Source organism: Muscardinus avellanarius (genome assembly GCF_963383645.1).
Source record: "Muscardinus avellanarius genome assembly, chromosome: 12".
Lineage (NCBI taxonomy): Eukaryota > Metazoa > Chordata > Mammalia > Rodentia > Gliridae > Muscardinus > Muscardinus avellanarius.
This window is the reverse complement of record NC_137798.1, coordinates 62417993-62443023: the sequence shown is the minus strand read 5'-3', so window position 1 is coordinate 62443023 and position 25031 is coordinate 62417993. Positions and strand designations below refer to the sequence as shown.

Below are 25031 nucleotides of genomic sequence, written 5' to 3'. Positions count from 1 at the left end.
ATCCCACTAACAGTGTAGAAGAATTCCTCTTTCCCCACATCCTTGCCAGCATTTATTGTTTGTTTGTTTAGTGGTACTGGGGTTCCTGGAAACCCTTCTACTTCTGGGCTACACTTCCAGACCTATTTTTTATACTTTTTTATTTGGTAACAGGGTCTCTTAAGCCAGGGTGGCAGGCTTCAAACCTGTGCGATCCTCCTGTCTCCGCCTCCCAAGTGCGGGGATTACAAGCGTGTGCCACCACGCCCGGCTTTGGTTTGGTTTTGATTTGCATCTCCTTGATTGCTAACAATGTTGAGCATTTTTTTATGTATTTATTGGCCATTTCAAAACTTTCTCATCCTCTTTCCAAAATAATAGCCAAATCACTTTGTTTTCCTTTGTCCCTGCATATATATGTTGCTTGTTTGTGTTTTGTTTTTTTTTTTCCCTAGTAATAGTAGCTTATTCTGTATATGGATAGTTCCTCGTTGCACTGGTTATCTTTTTGTGTGTGTGTGTATGTTAAGGATTAAATTCAGGGGCATGCAACCTCAGAGGTGCACCCCAGTCCATTTTATTTTTTTGTTTTGAAATAGGATCTTGCTAGTTTGCTAAGAGTCTCACTACTAGCTGAGGCTATCCTTGAGCCTGTGATCCTCCTGTCTCAGCCTCCCAAGTTCTGGAATTACAGGTGTATACCACCATACCCACCTGGTTCCAGTTTTCTTTAAAACTGTTTGTTTGAGTAGTCTCTCAGCTGACTCTAGTATCAATAACAGATTTAGCAAATTATTAACTCCTAATTTGGATAGCTTTTTTATTATTGTAGTGTATTTTAAGTAAATATAAAAATCTTAAGGGCTAACTTGTGCTTTAAACAAGTTTTGCAGAATGATTAGCTGTGGAGATTCAATAAAAACAAGTATTATTTATTGCTATACTACTTAAACTACATTAAAGTTTTCTAACAATTTACTTCAGTTTCTTAAAAAGAAAAAATAAGCCGGGCGTGGTGGTGCACTCTTGTAATCCCCGCGCTTGGGAGGCGGAGACAGGAGGATTGCGCTGGTTCGAAGCCAGCCATGCTGGCTTAAGAGACCCTGTTTCCAAAAATAAAATAGGTCTGGGAATGTAGCCCGGAGGTAGAAGGGCTTCCAGGAACCCCAGTACCACCACAAAAAAAAAAAAAAAAAAAGATCAAACTCCTGATGGAAAAATAGAGCTGGCTGTGTGCCGGGTATGTTGTTTCTGAAGGGGGTTTGGTAAGGAGAAAATGATGGACTTTGCTACTACAACTCAATGGCATGATGAAGCCTGATAATGCAGTGACACCTATGCCCACGTGCAGCAGGTTAGAATGGCTGTTTGGCAGTTGAAAATGGTAGTGTGACCTGTTGAATAGGAAAGGAGATAGTTGACAGAGAAATGCTATATATTTGCTGTCATTTGGAGTAAAAAGCAGGATTGGACCCTTCTATTATCCACAGTTGCTTGCAAGGGTTCACTTAAGTGCTTAGAAAAATCTATACTAACCTGGACATTCAGTATCGGGAGAGAGGGAAGTAGGGAAGCAGGGTGGAGGGGACATCAAGGACTGTGTGAATATATGCCATTGTCAACATGATCCACATTATGATGTGAGACTATAGTGTACCAATAAAATAAATAAATAATAAATAAATAAATGAATAAATAAAAAGAAAAATCTATACTAATGTTCTTAGCTCTTCTTTCAAGTTTGTTAATCTTTTTCTTTTTTAATGTAAGAAAATGAATCATGAAACACTTATTAAAGTTATACCAAAATAAAAGTTAATACTAATTTGAAATTTGAAAAAGTGAACATTATATAACTTCCCTATACTTTTACATAAATAAGCATAATATCTTTATTTAAAGAATAATAGACTTCTTACCAAAGTTTATTTCACATCTTGTAAAACTACATTTCTATAATATGTTTCACTCAGAAAATTTTATATTAAAACTTATCTTCACTTTTAGAACTATTGTTATAAACATGGTTATTAAATGACAGGCATTTTATTCATTTAGCTTAAAGTGCATGTATGCATACATCTTGTTTATCAGTTTTGGTTTTATAAACTTAGACTTATACTTTCCTTTCAGTAAGTAAAGATTTTAACTTCTTTAGAGTAAACTTGAGTTACAGGTTTCATTGGGATGATATTGTGGCATCAAAGAAATCATAAAATTTCAGTGCCAAAAAGATAGATATACTTGGGTTTTAGATTATTGTGGTGATACCCCATGTATTATTCTTATTCCCAATGTTTTATTTGTGATGGGTTTTTAAAGAAAATTGTTTAAGGGAGGGGACTTTGGGCATATTGAGCTATTACTATTCCCATATATACAGATAAATTTTGATGTGCATAAGAGTTTTTAATTATTGGTTTTATTTATTATTTAATAGATAAAGGAGGCAGCAGACATCATTCAGAAGTTGCACCTAATCGCCCAGGAGTTACCTTTTGATAGGCAAGTTTATTTCTCAAAAATTATTTGAAAATGTGTAATTTATAGAATAAAATTATAGTTTTTCCAGTATGATTTTTTTTGCCCATTAAGTCAACAACAATTTATTTTCTCCACATACAAGAAACAGTATATAATAGTTGATTGAAAAACTATGGTCTACTCTTAGTATCTAAATTCAGTGCTATTTTCTGAAATAATTTCAGTCCCTTGTTTTGTGAAAAAAGAAATTGAAGTAAAATTTTGACTTGTCTTATTTTAGATTTTGAAAACTGGGGTGTAAGAGACAGTTCAAACATAGGGCTATTCAGTTTTTTTTTTTTTCTATTTATGAAGGTTTTGAGTTCTTGAGCATCTATGAAAAGGTATAAAGTTTTTTTCCAAAAATTAAAATATTTACAAATTGTAACAATCTTTACCCTATCCATAAAATTCTTCCTAGAGAAAAGTTAAAACTCTCTGTTTCAAATGGAAGATCAAAGGGCTATCACTAAGATTTCATACTAAAATAAACAGTCTCTCAGCAGGAAGTTTTTTCATGATTTTCTATAGTCTGAAATATCATACTCTTTAATAAAGTCTTGGCGGTAGTATTTCCATGTGACTATCTGAAAGAAATAGACTTTCAGTGTAAAAGTCTTATTATTTTGTTGATTCTTGAGGATCTTAAAGTATAGATAGAATATGAATATATTTATGTTCTGAAAACTTTCATATACTGAAAACTTTACTGTTATCCTCCTCCCTCCAAAATCTGTTTTACTTTCAACTCTGTATCCTCATAACAAATTATCAGTAATACTTTTTATTGGTGCATTGTATTCATACATCATAATGGGGTAAAAATCTTGTGTAGACATACATGCACACATCACCCAGTTAGCAGTAATACTTTTTAAAATCGCCTGTCAAAATTTTCTTTTATCTCATTTCAAAGTTGAACCGTTTACTTATATGGGTAACATGTCTACCTCAAAATAGGTGCATATTAACTGGCTACATTCTCTGTTCTTTCAGTTGTGTTCTTCCTCTCCAGAACTCACTGACATATATTCTTCTTTTTCATCCTTCAATTTTATTCTCCTTTTGGAGTTTTGTTGTTGTTATTTTGTTTTGTTTTTCCATACTGGGAATCAAAGCCAAGGCCTCATACAAGCTAGGCAAGACCACTACCACAGAGCTTGCCTTTCTACCCAGTCTTGAAGTTGAATATATATCCTAATCAGATTTAATTTTTTATACATATTTTTATGGCCTATAAATATTCTGTAATCTACTATGACTTTGATACTTTTTTTTTGGTAACTCTAAATTTTTATTCACTTCATCTGTCTTTGGCACTTCTTTTGCCAGCTACTCTCTTCAAATGATTGCATAGGCTCTCTGAACATCAATTTTTTTACTATACACCATTCCATTTTGATATTTGAGATTTAATAATTTAGTTTATGAATTTGTAAAGATGGAATGGTTGCTTACTTAGACCTAATTCTTCCAATAGTCTCTCTTGTTTTTCTAGTTTTAACCCATTAAGTCCCAAATTTTCAATTGTGTGAGTTTACCAATAAAATTGATATTTTGTGTGCGATACTGGGGATTGAACCCAGAGGCTTTCTGCCTCCAGGATATAGCCCCAACCCTTTTTAATTTCTATTTTTGGATTGAAGCAGGGTTTTGCTAGGTTGCTGAGAGTCTTGCTACATTCCTGAGGTGGTCCTTGAACCTGCCATCTTGTCTCAGACTCCCAAGTACTGGGACACAGGCATGTGCATCATGCCTAGTGACATGAGTATATTAAAATATATGGGAATAATAGCCTAAGCTTATATATGTTCTCATATTGATACTAATCAATATTTTATTAAAATACAATTATATTCTTTTTATAATTTTATTACTAAATACTATATTTATTTAAGTTTTGTTTTTTTCTTTTGTGGAACTGCAGGTTGAACCCAGGGGCATTCTGCCTCTGAGCTACCCCCAGCCCTACTTTATTTTTTATTTCAAAACTGTCTAAGTTCCTGAGGGTCTCACTTAAGTTGCTAAGACTGGCTTTGAGTCTGAGATCCTCTGTCTCAGGCTTCCAAGTACTGGGATTACAGGTGTGCACCATCATGCCCAGCTACATTTAAAGTTTTATAAGTGTATACATTTGAAACAATGGGACAAAATGGTTTTAAATAATTTTATGTTTTTATCATTAGTTATTTTATTTTTATTCTTTATCATATATCATTAATATTGCATGTTATTTTATCATTGTTTTTCTTTTAAATAATTTTAAACTTTATTGTTAAAACCTCAATGGGGGACAGATTATTGTTATTATTACAATAATGAAGTGAATTTAAAATGCCAGTAAATACAAATAGGGACAGTAATTTAGTTTGGGGACTGGCTAGGTTATTGGTGCTTTATGAAGAACCCTTTCCTCTTTCACAGGGAACTGATTATTCAGTATGAATTCCTAAATGAGAACCATCCAGTTCATCTAAATTGCCTGTATTCAGTTTTGTCATTTGACATGCTTCCTTTCAGTAATCTATTCCCTGGCTTTCTTAGATTTACAGAAAACTACAAAGATAATGCAGAGGGTTCCCATAATACCCCTGTACCCAATTTCTCCCTTTGTAATATCTTACATTACTATGATATGTGTGTCACAATTAATGAACCTATCATTGGTTTTTATCTTTCAGATTTTCAGAAGTAAAATCAAAAATTGCAAGTAAGTAGAATCTATTTAAATACTTCTGTAAAAGAAAAAAACAAATAGCAAAAGTATAAAGAGTAAGGAAATTTTCATTCTTCCACCTCATCCCTGAGATTCTCTTTTCCTGAAAACAGTCATTATCAATTCCTTAGGTTTTCTTCCAGGATATTCTATAGATATACAATATAAGACATAAATCAATCAATCAATCAATCTCTCTCTCTCTCTCTCTCTCTCTCTCTCTCTCACACACACACACACACACACACACACACACACAAACAATTTATTTTTAAATAATTGGTAGCAAGTAGCTTTATACCTTATTTTTAAACTTAACAATGTATTTAGAGATTGTAATCATACACATCTTTAAATAAGTTGAATAGTTTTTTTAACGATGACATGAGCATTTTACTAGCTATTTTACTTACATGATTAGTGTAGTTTTTGCCAATTTTAGGCTAGATCATTCTAGATTTTTTGGGGAAAAAAATCACTATATTTGAAGGGTTCATGTATGGTGACCTGGTCATGATTTTGTAGGTCACTTTATAGAAGGTTCAGATAACTTTGTCTATTTCCAAGGTCTTAGAATAAGGATGACATAGATAAATGGACTGCTGAGAATATCTTTGTTCACTGTAAATTAGTCCAAAGTTCAGGTGTTCATTAAGAACCATTAATAGCTAGCCAAACTTGGTGGCACATGATTATAATCTCAGCATTTGGGAGACTGAGACAGGAGGGAGGATTGCAGTTCAAGGAGAACCTCAGCTATTTAGGCCTTTTGCAACCCCGTGAGACTCTCTTTCAAAATAAAGAATACAAAATAGGGCTGGGGGGAGGGGGTGGCTCAGACATAGAGTGCCCCTAGGTTTCAACCCCAGTACCGCAAAAAAAATAAAAAGTAAAAAATAAAGCTAATCTGCTTCAGGAAAGGTGAAAAGCAAGAGACACTTGAGCAGACAGGCTCCAGCTGCTCTGGGTGCAAGGGGTTTATTCTTTCTGCAAACTTGAAGGTAGAATGCCCCAGGGTTCCATCCCCAGTACCACAAAAAAATAATCATAATAGCATTAACAGTGAATCGAATTGGGTACAGAAGTTATGCCTATAAATCCCAGTACTTGGGTAGTAGGATTCCAAGTTCTAGGCCAGTCTCAGCAACTTAGCAAGACCCTGTTTCAAAATAAAAAATCAAAAGGGCTAAAGATATAGCTCAGTGATAGAGCACCATCATGTTCAATCCCTAGTATCACCAGGGGGAAAGGAAGAATGGTAGAGGTAGAGAGAGAAAGGGAAAGGGAGAGGGAGAGGGAGAGGGAGGGAGGGGGAGAGAAAGAAAATTAATATGAATATAGTGAATCAAGTACCACATTTTATCCTAAAATGAAGTTTTGTATTTAATCTACCGATTTTGTTGTTGTTGTTTGGGGTTTGGGTTTTTTTTTGGGGGGGTATCGAGGATTGAACTCAGGGGCATTCTACTTCAGAGGTATACTCCAGGCCTTTTTTATTTTTTCTTTTGAAATAAGGTCTTGCTAAGTTGCTGAGGATGGCCTCAAACCTGTGCCCCTTCTGTCTCAACCTCCCAAGTACTGGAGTTACAGATGTGTGCCACCACACCCAGCTAGTAATATACTATTAATAAATAATTGTGCTAAATGGCATTCAAATACTGGAGAGCTTAGTTGTTTTACCAGTTTGAAAATTTTGTGTCTTTAAAATAAAGATTTGAATACCTCAATATATTGTACAAGCTAGATTCACTATCTAATCTCAAAGTGTTTTTGTAATTCTTCCAAAAGAAGGCAGATCCATAGTTATTTTATAAATAATTTAGATGCTTGTATATAACTTGGATACTTTGAATGCATCAGTATAGCTGAATTACTTTATTTTTAGGTAAATATCATGATTTAGAATGCCAACTAATTCTGGAGTTTACCAGTGCACAAAGAAGAGGTGAAATCTCCAGAATGAGGGAAGTAGCAGCAGTTTTACTTCATTTTAAGGTAAATAATAAAAATTTAAAATGAAGATCAGTCTTCAAGGTTGTGGACATTTTACACATACCTGGATATTATAGTCTGATTTTCCTTCATTAGTTGTATAACTGTGTGACAGTAATAATTTTCATTTTTATTTAAATTACATTTATTTATTTATTTATTTATTTATTTATTTATTTATTTATTTATTTTTGTGGTACTGAGGTTCCTGGAAACCCTTCTACCTCCGGGCTGCATTCCCAGACCTATTTTATATTTTTTCTTTGGAAACAGAGTCTCTTAAGCCTGAGAGGCTGGCTTTGAACCTGCGTGATCCTCCGCCTCCCAAGTGTGGGAATTACAAGCGTGTGCCACCATACCCGGCTTATTTAAATTACATTTAAATAACACTATGTGTGTGTGTGTGTGTGTGTGTGTGTGTGTGTGTGTGTGTGTGTAATTAGTGTTAAATGTTAGGTATTTAAGCTGGTGTGGTGATGCACAACTGTAATCCCACTACTAGGGAAGCAGAGATAAGAGGATTCAGGCTTGAGGCCAGCATGTTGTATATCTTATTTAAAAATAAAATAAGGCTGGGGGTATAGCTAAACAATAAAAAGCCCTTGAATTTAAGCCCTAGTATATCCCCACACACACACGTTAGATATTTTATTTTATTTTTTCAGTACTGGGGATGGAACTCAGGGGCATTCTACCTTTGAGCTACACCCTAGCCCTATTTTTTATTCTTTATTTTGAAACAGGGTCTCACTAAGTTGCAAAGGGGCTTACTAAGTAGCTGAGGCTGGCCATGAAGCCAGATGGACCCTCCTGTCTCAGCCTCCCGAATGCTGGGTTTACAAGCATGTGCCACCATGACTGGCTAGATATTTAATATTTGAACAAAGATTTTATATTTAGTATCATTATATCAAGAAAATTTTAGGTAGCTAGTACAAAGAAGTGTATTATGGAACTGTCTTCTTGGAATTTGAATTTGAGAGAGAGTGTAAGAATATATTTGTACAAAGAAGGTGCTTAAACAAGTAGTTCTTCAATCTGTTTCTTCATATTTCTGTTATATTAAGAAAATGAAAGCTGTTCAACTTTTCATTTTGGTAACAGGTGAATGAATATTGAGAATAGTCTTTGAAACAGTAGTGTATTTTATATTGTTTACCCTGCTTGTTTTTTTTTTTTTTCGTGTGTGTGTGTGTGTGTGTGTGTGTGTGTGTATGTGTGTGTGTATTACTGGGAATTGAACCCAGGGCCATTCTACCTCCATACTACACCTCCCAGCCCTTATTTTAATTTTAAAACAGGGTCTTATTAAGTTACTGAGACTTGTCTCAAACCTTGCATCCTCTTATCTCAGCCTCCCAAGTACTAGAATTACAGGCTTGTGCCACCACACCTGGCTACCTTACTTGTTTTTAATGTATGATTTTTTAGTAGGTAAATTCTCATTATATTGCACTTAATATGACAAATTATTTTGCTTTAAACATATTTTATTAAAATAGATTCAGTATAAAAAGTAAATTTTCAGGCTGTTATTTAAAAATAATCCTATCCAGACCCTTGCTGGGAAAGGAAATGCCCTGAGTTCAAGATAGGAAAGATAGGTTTTATGTGTATATATGTAAAACCTCTCCTGAAGTCCTTGAGTGTGTGTGGGGGGAGTGAGAAATGGTGGGTGCTAGAGTTGAAAGAAATGGCTAGATGATCATAAGGCAAAAGTCATTTTAAAGAACTCAGTTGTATCTTGGCTTTCTTTTTTCATCTAAAGTCCAAAAAGATGGTAAACCTGGGTGGGTGTGTTGACAAAAGCTTGTAATCCCAGCTTTCGGGAGGTGGAGGCCAGAAAATCGCAGTTCACGAACAGCCTCAGCTACGTAGTGAGGCCCTTCACATCTCAGTGAGACCGTGTTTCAAAAAATAAAAAGACTACAAAATAGGGCTGGGGGTGTAGCTCAGAGGTACAATGCCCTGGGTTCTATCCCCAGCACTGCAAAGAAAAAAAAAGGTTATAAATGAACTGATAATTTGATCATAGAAGGCAGGAGAAGGCATCCATATTAAGTTATTAGGTTCTTTTTGATTAATTTTATTTAATTGCAGCAACTATGGGGCATTTATGGGAACATAAGATAGCTCTATTTATTACACATGACACTTTTTATTAAGATTATTATTATTATCATTTAACCTGAACATTGATAACAATGTGTTTCTTTTTCATAGGGTTATTCCCATTGTGTTGATGTTTATATAAAGCAGTGCCAGGAGGTAACTTAACAGTATACTTTATTGAATTTTGTCTTATGCTGATTTGTATTTTAAAACCATTAAATATTTATGTAAAATGCTTCTGCTATCTAGGGTGCTTACTTGAGAAATGATATATTTGAAGATGCAGCAATACTCTGTCAACGCGTAAACAAGCAAGTTGGAGATATCTTTAGCAATCCAGAAACAGTACTGGCTAAGCTTATTCAAAATGTATTTGAAATCAAACTACAGGTAATTTTAAAAGTGACAAATTAAATAGTTCTTAAGATTATATGTGATTTTTTTCCTTTATTCTAGAAGGTTTTTTTTGTAATTTAATTTACTTGTAACCTTAGAAATCATAATCTGTTTGCGTAAGGGGAATGGAATGTCAGTATCGTGTTTTTAAAAAATGATTTGTTATTCAAGAAAAAGGTGCTAGTCAAGTGTCATCAGAGTTTATGCTTCAGATTTGTTATAGCAGTAGTAGCCGTAATGTATTGTGGTGAGGTAGCCTCAGATTTTATTCTATTTTTTGGTTGTCACCTTGACCAGTAGATGATATTTGTGAAACTTTAGAACTACAAGTATAATCTATAGAATTTTTTATGATATAGCACTATCATGAAAAAGGGAAATGAATTTAATTTACAACCTTTACTACTAAAGCATTCTACTTCAAACATTTCCTAAACTTTGTTTACCAATTGATTAAGTAACATTCTGTGTTTGTTTTATAAACACAATTCAGGACTTTTGATACCTTTTAAAGTGCTGATATGTATTGTCATTTTCTAGAGTGGAAATGTAAGAGAGCATTTCCCACATTTACTGTACAAAGAACTCTGTTTTAAAGTAATGCCTAGCCAGGCGTGGTGGCGCACGCTTGTAATCCCCCCATTTGGGAGGCGGAGACAGGAGGATCACGCAGGTTTGAAGCCAGTCTCGCTGGCTTAAGAGACTCTGTTTCCAAATGAAAATATAAAAATAGGTCTGGGAGTGTAGCCCGGAGGTAGAAGGGCTTCTAGGAACCCCAGTAACACCCCAAAATAAAAATTAAGAAAAATAAATAAAGTAATGCCTATTTGTGTCTCAGAGAATATTAGTGCTAGATCACAGTTTGAGAAGCTGTTCTAAGAAATAGATTCTAATGGTGTTTCAAAAGAAAAGATAATCTAAATTCCTACTTATTCCCAAGACATACATACATACATACATATATGTGTATGTATATATGTACATATATATATTCTGAGGAAAATATGATAATTAATAAAATTTAAAAGCCTGTTTGTAAATTTTTTTATGATTGGTCTGTTTTCTATGATTGCCTTTTTTAAAATTTTATTTTCAGTCATAGTAGTTCAAACCTGCAGTAAAATGTATTTGAAATCAAACTATAAGTAATTTTAAACAGTGACAAATTAAGTAGTTCTTAGAGAAAAAATATCTTGAGAAATTATATGACTTAAACTTTGCTTATCTAACAAAGTGTTGATTTTCTTTTTTTTTTTTAGAGTTTTGTGAAAGATCAGTTAGAAGAATGTAGGAAATCAGATGCAGAGCAGTATCTCAAAAATCTGTATGATCTATATACAAGGTATATTTTTAATTATTGGAAAATAGTAATAGATCTCATATTTTCTTTTTTAATAGAAAATATGGGAATATTCACGTATTTTGAGTAACTGTTAGATAGCAGTGTATCTTTTAGCATTAAATGATTATGGTAGACTAGAATTGTAAAAGAGCAACATTCTTACTACATTAACTTGAGAACTGGATGTTATGTTTTAATCTTGATATACTAAAAGCCATAAGACCTTGTGTTTTTAAACTCAGGGATTGTTTCTAATTTTAATTGTGAGGTAGTTCACTTTATTTTTTCTTACAATTAATATAATTACATTTATCTGTAATTAAACTTAAGAAATTACAGGAAGTTGCATGACAATATCAGATTTAAGATGACAATTCCAGATTTAAGTCTGGTATCAGAGTTGTCTTGTGCTTTTGAAAATGGCACCCTTGCTCTTAAAGACATCACAGAAGCTTCATATGGGAGGTTTTTTTCCCCTTGCCTTTGCCCAGCTCTGTTGCTATCCTTCCATTTCAACAGTGGGAAATAAAAAATTAGAAGAAAGTCTGCATGGACAAAGACAAAAGAGGGTGAAGAGAGAGTACCTCCCAGTACTGTTTTGGGTACTGTTTTATGATGAATGTTATAAGTGGATATTTGAGACTATACTGCCACTGTTGCCATTTTTAGACCATTTCACTGCCTCATAATTTCTTATCCTAGGTCATCCCTAGGGAGTTTATGATAGTTCTTGAAACTATTTGTATATAACTAATGTTATTTGTACTGCTCTCTTCCTCTTAAGTGCTCTCCTAAATTTAAGAAATGGTGGTTTAAGTCATAATGTGAAAATATGTACTTCTTAGTATTGTTACTACCTAAAATATACGTTAATCTTTTTCTCCCCTTTTCCATGAAAAGAACCACCAATCTTTCCAGCAAGTTGATGGAGTTTAACTTAGGTACTGATAAACAGACTTTCTTGTCAAAGCTTATCAAATCCATTTTCATTTCCTATTTGGAGAACTATATTGAGGTGGAGACTGGATATTTGAAAAGCAGAAGTGCTATGATTCTGCAACGCTATTATGACTCAAAAAACCATCAGAAGAGATCCATTGGCACAGGAGGGTGAGCTTTTTTAAAATTAAATACTATAAAATTGAAGGCATTAAGAGCAGTATTATATTTGGACAAGCTTGTCAAATATTGATTGTCATTAAGATTTTCTGTGAAGAACTGTTAAACCACATTGTTTATACTCCAGATCAAATCCTGCTCTTGAACCATATATTGAAATGACCTAACATGATTAAAATATAAAGCAGATATTTTTCAGTTAAAAATTATTTTAATATAAAACATAGTGCCAGAAATAGTTTTGTAGTTCCCTTTTTTCCCTCAAAGTAAATTATTCTAAGTTATTGGCAAAGATTCATATCATTTCATCATTGTTGTTGCAGTTATTAAAAAACTAGCAAATAGCTGGGCGTGGTGGCATATGCTTGTAATCCCCGCGCTTGGCAGGCAGAGGCAGGAGGATCACGCAGGTTCGAAGCCAGCCTTGCTGGCTTAAGAGATTCTGTTTCCAAATAAAAAAAATATAAAATAGGTCTGAAAGTGTTGTCCAGAGGTAGAAGGGTTCCATCCCCAGTACCACCAAAAAAAAAACAAAAAAAAAAAACTAACAAATAGTTCACACCGTTTAAATGACCCTGAATTAGCTGGGTGTGGTGGCACATGCTTGTAATCCCAGCATTTGGGAGGCTGAGACAGGAGGATCACAGTTCACACACAGCCTTAGCTACTTAGTGAGGTCCTTTGCAATTCAATGAGACCCTGTTTCAAAATAAAGAATAATAAATAGGGCTGGGAGTGTAGTTCGGAGGTAGAATGCCCCTGGGTTCCATCCTCAGTACGGCAAAAAGGAAGGAAGGAAGGAAGGAAGGAAGGAAGGAAGGAAGGAAGGAAGGAAGGAAGGAAGGAAGGAGAAATGACCCTGAATTGATGAGTTGTTTTATTTTATCCTTTCGGCATGAACTATTAATACTTTAAAGCCTGCAACTTTCACATGCTAGAAGAAAATGCTATAGAATTTTGCTCTAAGAATTAATGGCATCTCAGTTATCCAGACCTTAACTACCTGGAACCTAGTCAATTCTAGAAGGAAATAGAATGACTTCTGTGGTGCCATACAGTCAGAGTCCACACTACACACCCAAATCATTTTGTTTGTGTATTAATGAATGATAAGAGAGGTTATAATTAGGAGTAAGAGATAAGATCTGAAAGGCAGTAGCAAAGAAGAGAAGAGAAAAACTAAAGAACGAGGGGCGTGGTGGCACACACTTGTAATCCCCGCGCTTGGGAGGCTGAGACAGGAGGATCACACAGGTTTGAAGCCAGCCTCAGCTACTTAGGCTCTCAGCAACTTAGTGAGACCCTGTTTCCAAATAAAGTATAAAATAGGTCTGGGAGTATAGCCTGGAAGTAGAAAAGCCACTGGGTTCCACCCTTAATAACATACACACACAAAAAAAAACCCTAAAGAACAATCATAAGACTTGTAAAAAGTGAGTTCACAAGAGTTGGGGCTATATAATCTAAGAGCAAAAGTCTCATCTGTAGATACCCCGGACAATAAATGTTCCGATTGGTCCTCAGTCACAAAGAAAAGTTAAATTATGTTTACAGATGTACTTTAATATAGTAAAGAAATATGAAGTATGTCTCAGTGACTGAATATATTTAAAATTTTGAAGTTTTATTCTTAAACAGGACTATTTAGTTATATGTAATGGTCACTTATTTGGAATAGCTCACTTTCTGAGAAAAACAAAGGGAGATCAAAATTCCAAATCTCATTTTTCAAATGAAAGTCTTTACAAAACTAGTTCTTAGAGCTGAGCGTGGTGGTGCACGCTTATAATCCCCACACTTGGGAGGCTGAGCACAGGTTTGAAGCCAGCCTCAGCTACTTAGTGAGGCTCTCAGCAACTTAGTGAGACCCTGTTTCCAAATAAAATATAAACTAGGTCTGGGAGTATAGCCCGGAGGTAGAAAGCCCCTGGGTGCCACCCCCAGTACCACCAAAAACAAACAAAAAAAACCTAGTTTTTGGAATTAGAACTTAGATAGCTTGTTTATTGGTCTTTTTCTGATGTTGGTTTTGATTTATACTAAATTTGAGAGTACCTGAAGTTAAAATCCATGTATAATAAAGTGTTCTTTCTTTGTGTATATGATGTACTAGTATTCAAGATTTGAAAGAGAGAATTAGACAACGTACCAACTTACCACTGGGGCCAAGTATTGATACTCATGGGGAAACTTTCCTCTCCCAAGAAGTAGTGGTTAATCTTTTACAAGAAACCAAACAAGCCTTTGAAAGATGTCATAGGGTAAGAGTGACTCTAAATTTATTTTATTTATATAAAGTTGGATATTTTAAGTTTTATCAAATATTTATTCAAAGATAAGTCTTCTCTCTTATTAGGAACAACTTTTCTCTTTGCTTTTTACATTTTTTATTAATTGACATAAAAATTGTACATATGTATGAGTCTTCATGTGATGTTTTGATACCTGTTTATATTACTGTTCAAACTACAGTAAGCATATATATCCTATCAAACATTTATTGTTTCTTTGTTGTTAAAACATTCAAAATCCATTCTACCATTTTAAAAAATATACAGTATATTCTTTACCTGTAGTTACCCTACCAGGTGTTATAGCATACAAGAACTAATCTTACCTAACTGTAACATGGTACCTGTTGATAAACCTATTTCTATGCTCCCTCTTCCCACTTGCCTCAGCCTCTGGTAAACACTATTCTACTTACAACTTCTATGAAATCCCCTCTTTGGGATTTTACATCTGAGTGTGATCATACACTATTGTCATTCTGTGTCTGTCTCATTTAACCTAACATAATATGTTCCTGTTCCATCTCCTCTTGCTACAAATGACAGAATTTCAACCTTTTTATTTTTTTTTTCCGTGGTGCCGGGGATGGAACCCAGGGGCTTTCTACCTCCGAGTTACACCCCCAGCCCTATTTTTTATTCTTTATTTTAAAACGGTCTCACAAAGTAGCTGAAGCTGTTCACAAACCCGAATCCTTCTGTCTCAGCCTCCCAAGTACTGTGATTACAAGCGTGAGCCACGATGCCCGGCTTGAATTTCAACCTTTTAATGACTGAAGAGTATTCCATTAATGTGTTCATTAGTTGATAGACACTTAGATTGATCCATTTCTTAGCCATTATAAATAGTGCTGTAATAAATACGGAATTACCTGTATCTCTTAAAAATGCTAATTTCATTTCTTTGGTATATATACCAAGTATGGCATTGCTGGAGGCTCCCTTTTTTCTACTTCTTCACCACACTTGTTATCTTTTGTCTTTTTATAATAGCTGTACTTATTGAGTGAGGTGATATTTTATTGTGGTTTTGATATTCATTTCTGGTAATAAGTGATGTTGATCATTTTTTATATACCCACTGATTATTTGTATGTCTTGTGAAAAATGTTTATATTTGGCTTATGCTGTGTGTGTGTGTGTGTGTGTGTGTGTGTGTGTGTGTGTGTGTGTGTTGCTAGGGACATTTTACCTCCAAGCTTTACCTCTAGCCCTTTTTTTTTTTTTAATTTGAATTTGGAAATGGCCTAAGTTAATGTGAGCATTGAGTTCCTTATATATCCTAGGAATTAATCTCTTAGCAGATATATAATTTGCATGTATGTTCTGCTGTTCTCAAGACTGTCTCTTCACTCTTGACCATTTCCTTTGCTTACATGAGCTTTTTAGACTGATGTAATCCTGTATATCTCTTTTTACTTTTGTTTCTTATGCTTATTTTAGGGTCTTATCCTAAAAAACTCTTGCCCATTCCAATGCCATAAAGTATTTCTCTTGTTTTCTTCTAGTAGTTTTATAGTTCCAGATCTTACATTTAGGACTTTAATACATTTTGATTTGTGTATATGATGAAAGATAAGAGTCTAGATGCATTCTTCCACTTGTGGTTATTCAGTTTTCTCAGCACCATTTATTATATAGACTGTCTTTTCCTAATGTCTCGTCTCAACGTCTTTTTTGAAGATCAGTTGGCCATAGATATGTGGCTTTACTTCTAGACTCTTGTTTCATTGGTCTGTTGTCTGTTTTTATGCCCATACCATGCTGTTCTGATTATTAAAGCTTCGTAGTTTATTTTGAAGTCATATGTAACGCCTCCTGCTTTGTACTTTTTGCTCAAGGTTGCTTTGTCTTTTGGGTTTTTTTTTTTTTTTTGTAGTTCTATATGAATTTTAGTATTGTTTTTCTAGCTCTGTGAAGAGTGTCATCAATATTTTAATAGTGACCATATTGAATTGGTAGATGGGTTTGGATAATAGGACCATTTTAACAATATTGATTTTTTTCGATCCATGCATATATATTCTTTGCTTTTTTTTTTTTTTTTTGCAGGTCTGGGGATGGAACCCAGGGGCATTCAATCTCCAAGCTACACCCCCTGCCCTATTTTTTATTCTTTATTTTGAAACCGGGTCTCACTGAGTAGCAAAGAGCCTCACTAAGTAGCTGAGGCTGAGGCTGTCCGCGAACCACCATCCCCCGGTTTCAGCCTCCCGAATGCTGGGATTACAAGCGTGCGCCACCACGCCCGGCTGATTCTTTCCATTTTTGTGTGTTGTGTCTTCAGTTTCTTTTAGCAGTGTTTTTCATTGACAAGATCTTTTATCTCTGGTTAAATTTACTTCTAGGTATGTTGTTATGTAATAGGTATTATAAGTGGAATTGTTTTGTTTGTTAATTTTTTTCAGATAATTCAATATTGGACATATAAAAACACTACTGATTTTTGTATGTTGAATTTGTATCTTGCAACTAATACTAATAGTATTTTGGTGGAATCTTTGGGGCTTATAATATATAATATCATATTCTTTGCAAAGAGTACAAATTTGTCTTTTACAGTTCAGGTGCCCTTTATTTCTTTTACCTCATTGTTGTGGCTGGAACTTAAAGTATTGTGTTGGATAAAAGTAATAAAAGTGGGCATTCATGACTTGTTCCAAATCCTAGAAATTTATTTATTTTTTACTTGTGGTACTGGGAATGAACCCAGGGCCATTCTACCTCCGAGCTTACATCCCCAGCCCTATTTTTTATTCTTTATTTTGAAACAGGGTCTCACTCAGTTGCAAAGGGCCTCACTAAGAAGCTGAGGCTGTCATTGAACCACAATCCTCCTGGTTCAGCCTCCCAAGTGCTGGGATTACAAGCTTGTGCCACGACACCTGGCCTTAGAAAGTTTTTATCTTTTCCCCATGATATACCTATGGAGTTGTTATATATTTATTTGATTATGTTGAGGTACATTGTCCATACCTAATTTGTTTAGTTTTTATCTTGATGGGATATTGAACTTTATCAAATGCCTTTTCTGCATCTATTTAGATGATCATCTTTTTTTGTCCTTAATTCTGTTGATGTGGTATATCACAGTTATTTATTTGAGATGTTGAACCATCCTTGGAATTAATCATGATAAATAATCATTCTGATGTGCTATTGGGTTCTAGTATTTTGCTGAGGAGTTTCGTATCTATGTTGACCATGGATATTAGGCTATAGCTTTCTTTTTTGTTGTTTTATCTCTTTCCAGAGTCAATAGCAGAATAATGTCAGCTTCAAAGACTGCAAGAATTTCCCCCTCAGTTTTTTGAAATAATTTGATAAAAGTTGATATTCATTCTTCTTTGTTTGTTTTGTAGAATTCCATAATAAAACTGGGCTTTCATTTGGTGAAATACTTTTTATTTCTGATTTAATTCATTGTTTATTATTGATCTTTCAGGGATTTTTTTCATATCTTCTAGGTTATAAAATTTGTTGACATATAGTTGTAAAACTCTAATCCTTTGTATTTTGTGATGTCAATTATAATGTCTCCTTTTTTGTCTTTTCTTTATCTCTGTAATTAGAGACTTCTTAGTGTAGGTAAGGGTTTATTAATTTTATTTATATTTTAGAAAAACCAACTATTTTGTCAATCCTTTGTATTTTTTTAGTTTGTATTTTATTTCTGCTCTGATCTTGATTGTTTCTTCTTCTGATTTTGAGTTTGGTTTGTTCTGTTTTTCCAGTTCTTTGAAGTACAAGGAGAAATTGAGATCTTTCTACTTTTGATGTAGGTATTGATTGCTACAGATTTCCCTATTAATACTGCTTTCCCCTGTATCCCATTGTGGTTGACATGTTACTTTTATTTTTAAATTTAATTTTTTGTGAATCTTTAGTTATTTTGGAGTCAGTTGTTTAATTTCCATGTATTCCTATATATACCAAAGTTTTTCTTGTTATTTCTAGTTTTACTGCATTGTGATCAAATTATTTTAGGGTTTTTTTTGTTTTTCATTTATTTATTTATTTATTTATTTATTTATTTATTTATTTATTTATTTTTAACTGGGGTTCCTGGAAGCCCTTCTACCTCCGGGCTATTATACTCCCAGACCTATTTTTACATTTTTTTATTTGGAAACAGGGTCTCCTAAGCCAGCGCGCGTGGCTGGCTTCGAACCTGCGCGATCCTCCTGTCTCTGCCTCCCAAGCGCGGGGATTACAAGCGTGTGCCACCACGCCCGGCTTTGTTTTTATTTTTGAGACTTGCTTTGTAGCCTACCATGGAGAATGTTTCATATCTTGTTAAGAATGTATATTCTGTAGGTTTTGAGTGGAATGTTCTGTAGATATCTGTTAGGTTCATTTGGTCTTAGAGTAAAGCTTAACTGCCTTTTGTTGATTTTTCTGTCTGGATGATCTGTCCATTGCTGAAAATGAAGTGAGTTTTTTTTTTTTTTTATAAACAGTGTATAGTTGAGTCTTGTTTTCTTTTTATTCAGTCATTCTCTTTCTTTTAGTTGGAGAAATTATGGTCTTATTACTGCCATTTTGTTATGTACTTTTTAGCTTTTTACAAAACTTCCTTTCTTCCTTTCTCCCTGTCTTATGGACTTCCTTTGTGATGAAATGGTTTGACTCCTTGCTTATTTTTATTTTGCTTTGTAGTTACAATGAGGATTACAAAAAATATCTCATTATAGCAAGTTATTTTAAATTGATAGCAATTTAATTATGATTTTAAAGATAAGAAAGAAATAATAATAGTAAAACTCTATACTTGCACTCATTTCTCCCCATATGTAAAAATTGTGATGACCCATTTTATATTTTTATTGCCTATCTTTTAATAGAAATAATGTAGTTATTTTTGTGTGTGTGTGTGTGTGTGTGTGTGTGTGTGTGTGTGTGAGAGAGAGAGAGAGAGAGAGAGAGAGAGAGAGAGAGAGAGAGAGAGAGAGAGAGAGCGGGGGGGGGGATATATCTTAGATTGAACCCAGGGACATTCTACCTCTGAGATACCCCTAGCCCTGTTTTTTATTTTTATGTTGAAATAGCGTCTCAGTAGGTTAATGAAAGTCTCAGTACTTACTGAGGCTGTCCTCGAACCGGTGACTCTCTGACTCAGCTTCCCAAGTACTGGGATTACAAGGGTGTGCCACCATGCCTGGCTAGAGCATTGTAAATTTATCCATATAGTTATTCTTACCAATGAGTTTTGTACTTTTGGGTATTTTCTTCTGATTTGTTAGCATCTCTTTCAGTTTGAAGAATTTTCTGTGGCATTTTTTTTATAATAGGGGTCTGGTAGTTATAAATTCCTGAGTTTTTTTGGAAATGTTATTATTCTCATTTTGTGTGTGTGTGTGTGTGTGTGTGTGTGTGTGTGTGTGTGTGTGTTGGGGAGGATGTGATACTGGGGATTGTACCAAAGGCATTCTACCTTAGAGCTGCACCCCCAGCCCTATTTTATTTTCTATTTTGCTTTTTTAATTTTAATTTTATTTTATTGGTACACTGTAGTCTCACATTATAATGTGGATCGCGTTGACAATGGTAATATTCACACACTACTTGGTGCCCTTCCGAGCCTCCCATTCTCCCATCCCCTGCTTCCTCTATTCTCCCATCCCCTGCTTCCTCTTATCCCTCCTCCCAATACTGAATGTCCTGTCAGGTTAACAATGTTATATTCATGTGTATACACATATTCTAATGTAGCCTTTTCATTGATTAACCTCAGCCTTCTTCCTCCCCCATCCCTCTGTTCTGGCTTTGCTGAGGTTTCCCCACAGGATCTTGCTGAATTTCTGACAGCTTCACTAAGTTACTGAGGCTGGCATCACACCTGGCAACCCCTCTTTCTCAGTCTCCCAAGTACTGGGATTACAAATTGTGCCCCACCACACCCAGCTTCTGATTTACTTATAATTTTGCTGGGTACAGTATTTCTGGTTGAAGTTTTTTCAGTGACTCTTGACATGGATTTGATTGAATTGAATCTGATTATTTACCTTTGCCCTTCCTGGATATTTGTATCCTTCTCTAGGTTTGGAATATATTCTGTTGTTATCAATTTGAACAAACTTTCTACTTTTTTGGCATTCTCAAATCCCTCTTGTACCCTTAATAACCTGAATATTTGTTCTTTGTTCTTCTAATGTTGTCCTATAGTTCCTGTTAGCTTTCTTTATTCCTCTTCATTCTTTTTTATTTTTTCTCCCTCTTCGAGTATTTTCAAATGATCTATCTTTGATCTTCCAGTCGATTGATTCTGTCATTAATGCCTTCAGTCACATTTTTTATTTTGTTTATATTTTTCATCTCCAAGATTTCAGTTTGATTTTTAAAAGTTAGTATCTCTGTTAAGTTTATCTGATAAATCATTAATTTGTTTTTTTGTATCTTGGTAGAGTCTCCTTAAAACAACTATTTTGGATTTTCTGTCTGAGATATCACACGTATTGGTCATTTTTAAGTGGTTTCTAGTACCTTACTTTTTTTTTTTTTTTTTTTTTTTGGCAGGTCTGGGGATGGAACCCAGGGGCATTCAACCTCTGAGCCACACCCCCGGCCCTATTTTTTATTCTTTATTTTGAAACCGGGTCTCACTGAGTTGCAGAGGGCCTCACTAAGTAGCTGAGGCTGTCCACAAACTGTGATCCTCCGGTCTCAGCCTCCCAAATGCTGGGATTACAAGAGTGCACCATCATGCCTGGCTCTAGTGCCTTACTGCCTTGCTTTATTCCTTGGAGTAGGGGAGGAGTCATGGTTCCTTGAAAGTTTTTTTTTTTTTTTTTTTTTTTTTTTTTTTTTTTTTTGGGTCTGGGGATGGAACCCAGGGACATTCGAGCTCCAAGCTGCACTCCTGGCCCTATTTTTTATTCTTTATTTTGAAACAGAGTCTCATTAAGTTGTGGAGGGCCTCACTAAGTAGTTGAGGCTGTCCAAGAACCACAATCCTCCAGTCTCAGCCTCTAGCTTCCTTGAAAGTTTTAAATTCTTTTTTTTGTTGTTGTTGTTTTTTGATGGTACTGGGGTTCCTGGAAGTCCTTCTACCTCCGGGCTACACTCCCAGACCTATTTTATACTTTTTATTTTTGGAAACAGGGTCTCCTAAGCTAGCGAGGCTGGCTTCAAATCTGCGTGATCCTCCTGTCTCCTCCTCCCAAACGCGGGAATTACAAGCATGCGCCACCACGACCAGCAGTTTTTAATTCTTGTTGGCATACAACAGTATGTATGCACTGAAGAACTATTTACTCCAATCTTTATAATCTGTCTTTGTGCCCATTCTTTCAGAATATCTAAGCAAGGCTCTTTTATTATTTGCAGTGAGGCTATTGTTACTACCACTATTTCAGCACTAGAGGGCACCGCAAGCCCAAGTTTGTCACAAATCTACAATTGGTATGTTGTTTAGGGTGGACTTCCAGAATAATTTTTAAAAATAGCCCATCCCTGCTAGTTCTGTAAGTCTCCACCAGGGGCCAGGATGGGCCCAGATATCTTGTCTACAGTTAATGGCCCATGGTCAGGTACTTCAGGATTCTTCTGAGCAAAGTTTTACCATGGAGGGTTTGGCCTTTGGCTCCAAAGGAACAACTACATCCACCTCCTTCTTCTTCCTCCAGACAGTGACTCTCTTTGTTGTGCTGCTTTGGGTTAGGTGAGGGTTGGGGTAGGCAATCTTGAATCATCATGGCCATCATAAGCCTGGGTTACATGCAGAACCCATAGCCCATCAAGACCATCACAGAACAGGGCCAGGACAAGGCCCACACTGCTGTGGCCTGCTCTGCCCTCTAGTAGATGAAGTCTTTCTTCATACTATGTTGCTTAAGGTTGGGAGAGAGATGGTGGAAACATTCCCTTGGTTGCTAAGGCCGAAGCTAAACTGGGGTGCACCTGAGGCTCCCAGCTACAGGGACCATACAAGTTTCTGAGTACTCACACAAGGTCCAAGCTGCAGCTGGCAGTCTTGTGAGCCTGAGCACAAGGCTGTCTTTCAGAGGTTGCAGGTTTCTGCCTAGCCCTCAGGAAGTCCAGGGGGTTTCATTCCACATTCTAGACACTAGTTGAAGCACTTTAAGTTTGTATTTTAACTCCCTTAACTATAATAACCCAATAAAGTTAGTATTATGGGATTTTGGGGGGGAGTTTGTTTTGTTTTGTTTTTGGTGGTACTGGGGATGGAACCCTTCTACCTCCAGGCTACACTCCCAGACCTATTTTATATTTTATTTGGAAACAGGGTCTCTTAAGCCAGTGAGGCTGACTTTGAACCACCACGATCCTCCTGTCTCCGCCTCCCAAGCACAGGGATTATAAGCGTGCACCACCACGCCCAGCTAGTATTATGTTTTAAAGATGAAAAAATGGAAAGACACAGCTCTTAAGTAGTGGAATTAAGAGTTGAGGAAGCTGGGCCTGGTGGAACACGCTTGTATTCCCAGCATTCGGGAGGCTGAGACTGGAGGAAGATTGCAGTTTACGGACAGCCTCAGCTACTTAGTGAGGCTCTTTGCAACTCAGTGAGACCCTGTCTCAAAATAAAGAATAAAAAATAGGGATGGGGTGTAGCCCAGAAGTAGAATGCCCCTGGGTTCCATCCCCAATACTGCAAAACGAAAAAAAAAAAAAAAAAAAGAGTTGAGGAAGACTTAATTTTTTTCTCTATTGATGTATATAATGAATATATTTATGTTTAATGTCAGCAAATGGAAATTATGCATATGAATAGAAATCAAATGAAAGAGTATACTCATGAGATTTATAGAAAGAAAATATCAATTACCAGATATGATATTTAATCTCTCTAGCATTCGGGAGGCTGAGACCCAGAGGATCGCGGTTCGTGGACAGCCTCAGCTACTTAGTGAGGCCCTCTGCAACTCAGTGAGACCTGGTTTCCAAATAAAGAATTAAAAATAGGGCAGGGGGTGTAGCTCGGAGGTCAAATGCCCCTGGATTCCATCCCCCCCAAAATAAATAAATAAATAAATAAATAAATAGACTAAAAAATAGGGCTGGGAGTGTAGCTCAGAGCTAGCATGCCCCTGGGTTCCATCCCCAGTACCGCAAAAGAAAAAGAAAGAAAGAAAAAAAAAGAAAAAAAGATAAACTGCCAAACTTATGTAATGATGTCTTTAGGGTTCTAGTTTTCATTTTCCTAATGAAATAATGATTGATGCTGAACATCTTTCCATGTGTGTATCTGCCATCGATATATAATATGCTTTGTTAAAGTATTTGTAATTATCTTTTGTGTATTTTTAGTCAATTTGTTTTTTATTTTGGAGAGTTTTATATTCTAGTTACAATTTGTTTATCAGAGATGTGATTTGCAAATTTTTTCCTTCAGTCTGTGGCTTGTCTATTTAATTTAACATTATTTTAAAGAATAGATATTGTTAATTTTGGTGAATTCCAATTTAATGATTTTTTAATATTATATAAATTTTTATATTTTTATATATTTTTATATCATATAAATCTTTGTCTAAAGATCACAAAGATTACCTCTTAGGCATTCTTTTGGTAGTTTTATTATTTGAGATTTTATGTTTAGAATCAGTTCTGAGTTAACTTACATATACCATATAATATGTAGATTGAAGTTCTTATTTGTACAAATAGGTATTTGGTTGTTTCACCATTGTTCATTGAAAAGACTGTTCTTTTCCACTGAATTGCTTTTGAACTTTTGTCAAAAATCAATTGCCCATTAATTTGAGGATCTGTTTCAGGACTCTGTTCTGTTCCATTTGTCTTTATGCCAGTGCTATGCTGGTTTAATTGTTTTAACTTAATTATTGTAGGTCTTGAATTAGATAGTATAAGTCTTTAAATATTTTCATATAAATTATTTTGTATTTTGTATAAATCTTAAAAGAGCTTGCCAGTTTCTAGAAAAATAAAAGTTTAAGATTTTAAATGCATTTGCATTGAATTTATTTGGGGAGTTCTACTTTGGGGAGAATTGATATATTTTCTGTGTTATTATAATGTGATATAAAAGGTATTTTTAAGATTTATATTTAACTTACAATTATCTGTTAGTATATAGAAACATAATTGACTTTACATATTTATCTTTTTCACTGCAACCTATCTAAACTTACTTTTTTGGCCAGGTGTGGTGGTGCATGTTTGTAATCTCAGTACTTGGGAGACTGAGACAAGAGGATCACAGTTTGCAGATAGCCTCAGCTACTTAGTGAGGCCCTTTCCAACTCAGTGATACCCTTTTTCAAAATACAGAATAAAAAATAGGGCTGAGAGTATGGCTTGGAAGTAGAATGCCCCTGGGTTCCATCCCTAGTACCACTAAATTAATTAATTAATTAATTAACTAACTAACTAACTTGCCTTTACATTATAATAGCATTGGAGTCGAGAGAAAAATGAGGGGTAAAGGTTTTGGAGTAGTTATTAAGAAGAGCAGGAAGGGAATTGATTAGTACCGCATCTTTGTGAACTTTAGTTAAGATATATGTAATTAGTGGGGATTTATATACATGATAGTTATATTATTACATTAGAATTCAGCATTTCTCCTTAATTTGAA

The 25031-nt window shown here is 35.0% G+C and overlaps 1 protein-coding gene across 1 annotated transcript in view; it reads left to right on the top strand.

Annotated features, from left to right (window-relative positions):
- Positions 1-25031, top strand: part of EXOC5 (exocyst complex component 5) — a gene marked incomplete at both ends in the record, with an annotated part of 47187 nt that overhangs the window by 9044 nt on the left and 13112 nt on the right. The window contains 8 exons of the mRNA XM_080707154.1: positions 2420-2484; positions 5184-5212; positions 7104-7213; positions 9434-9478; positions 9572-9712; positions 10978-11060; positions 11961-12170; positions 14293-14440. Of these exons, the coding sequence (XP_080563280.1) occupies positions 2420-2484; positions 5184-5212; positions 7104-7213; positions 9434-9478; positions 9572-9712; positions 10978-11060; positions 11961-12170; positions 14293-14440 (831 nt within the window). The remainder of the gene's footprint in view (positions 1-2419; positions 2485-5183; positions 5213-7103; positions 7214-9433; positions 9479-9571; positions 9713-10977; positions 11061-11960; positions 12171-14292; positions 14441-25031) is intronic.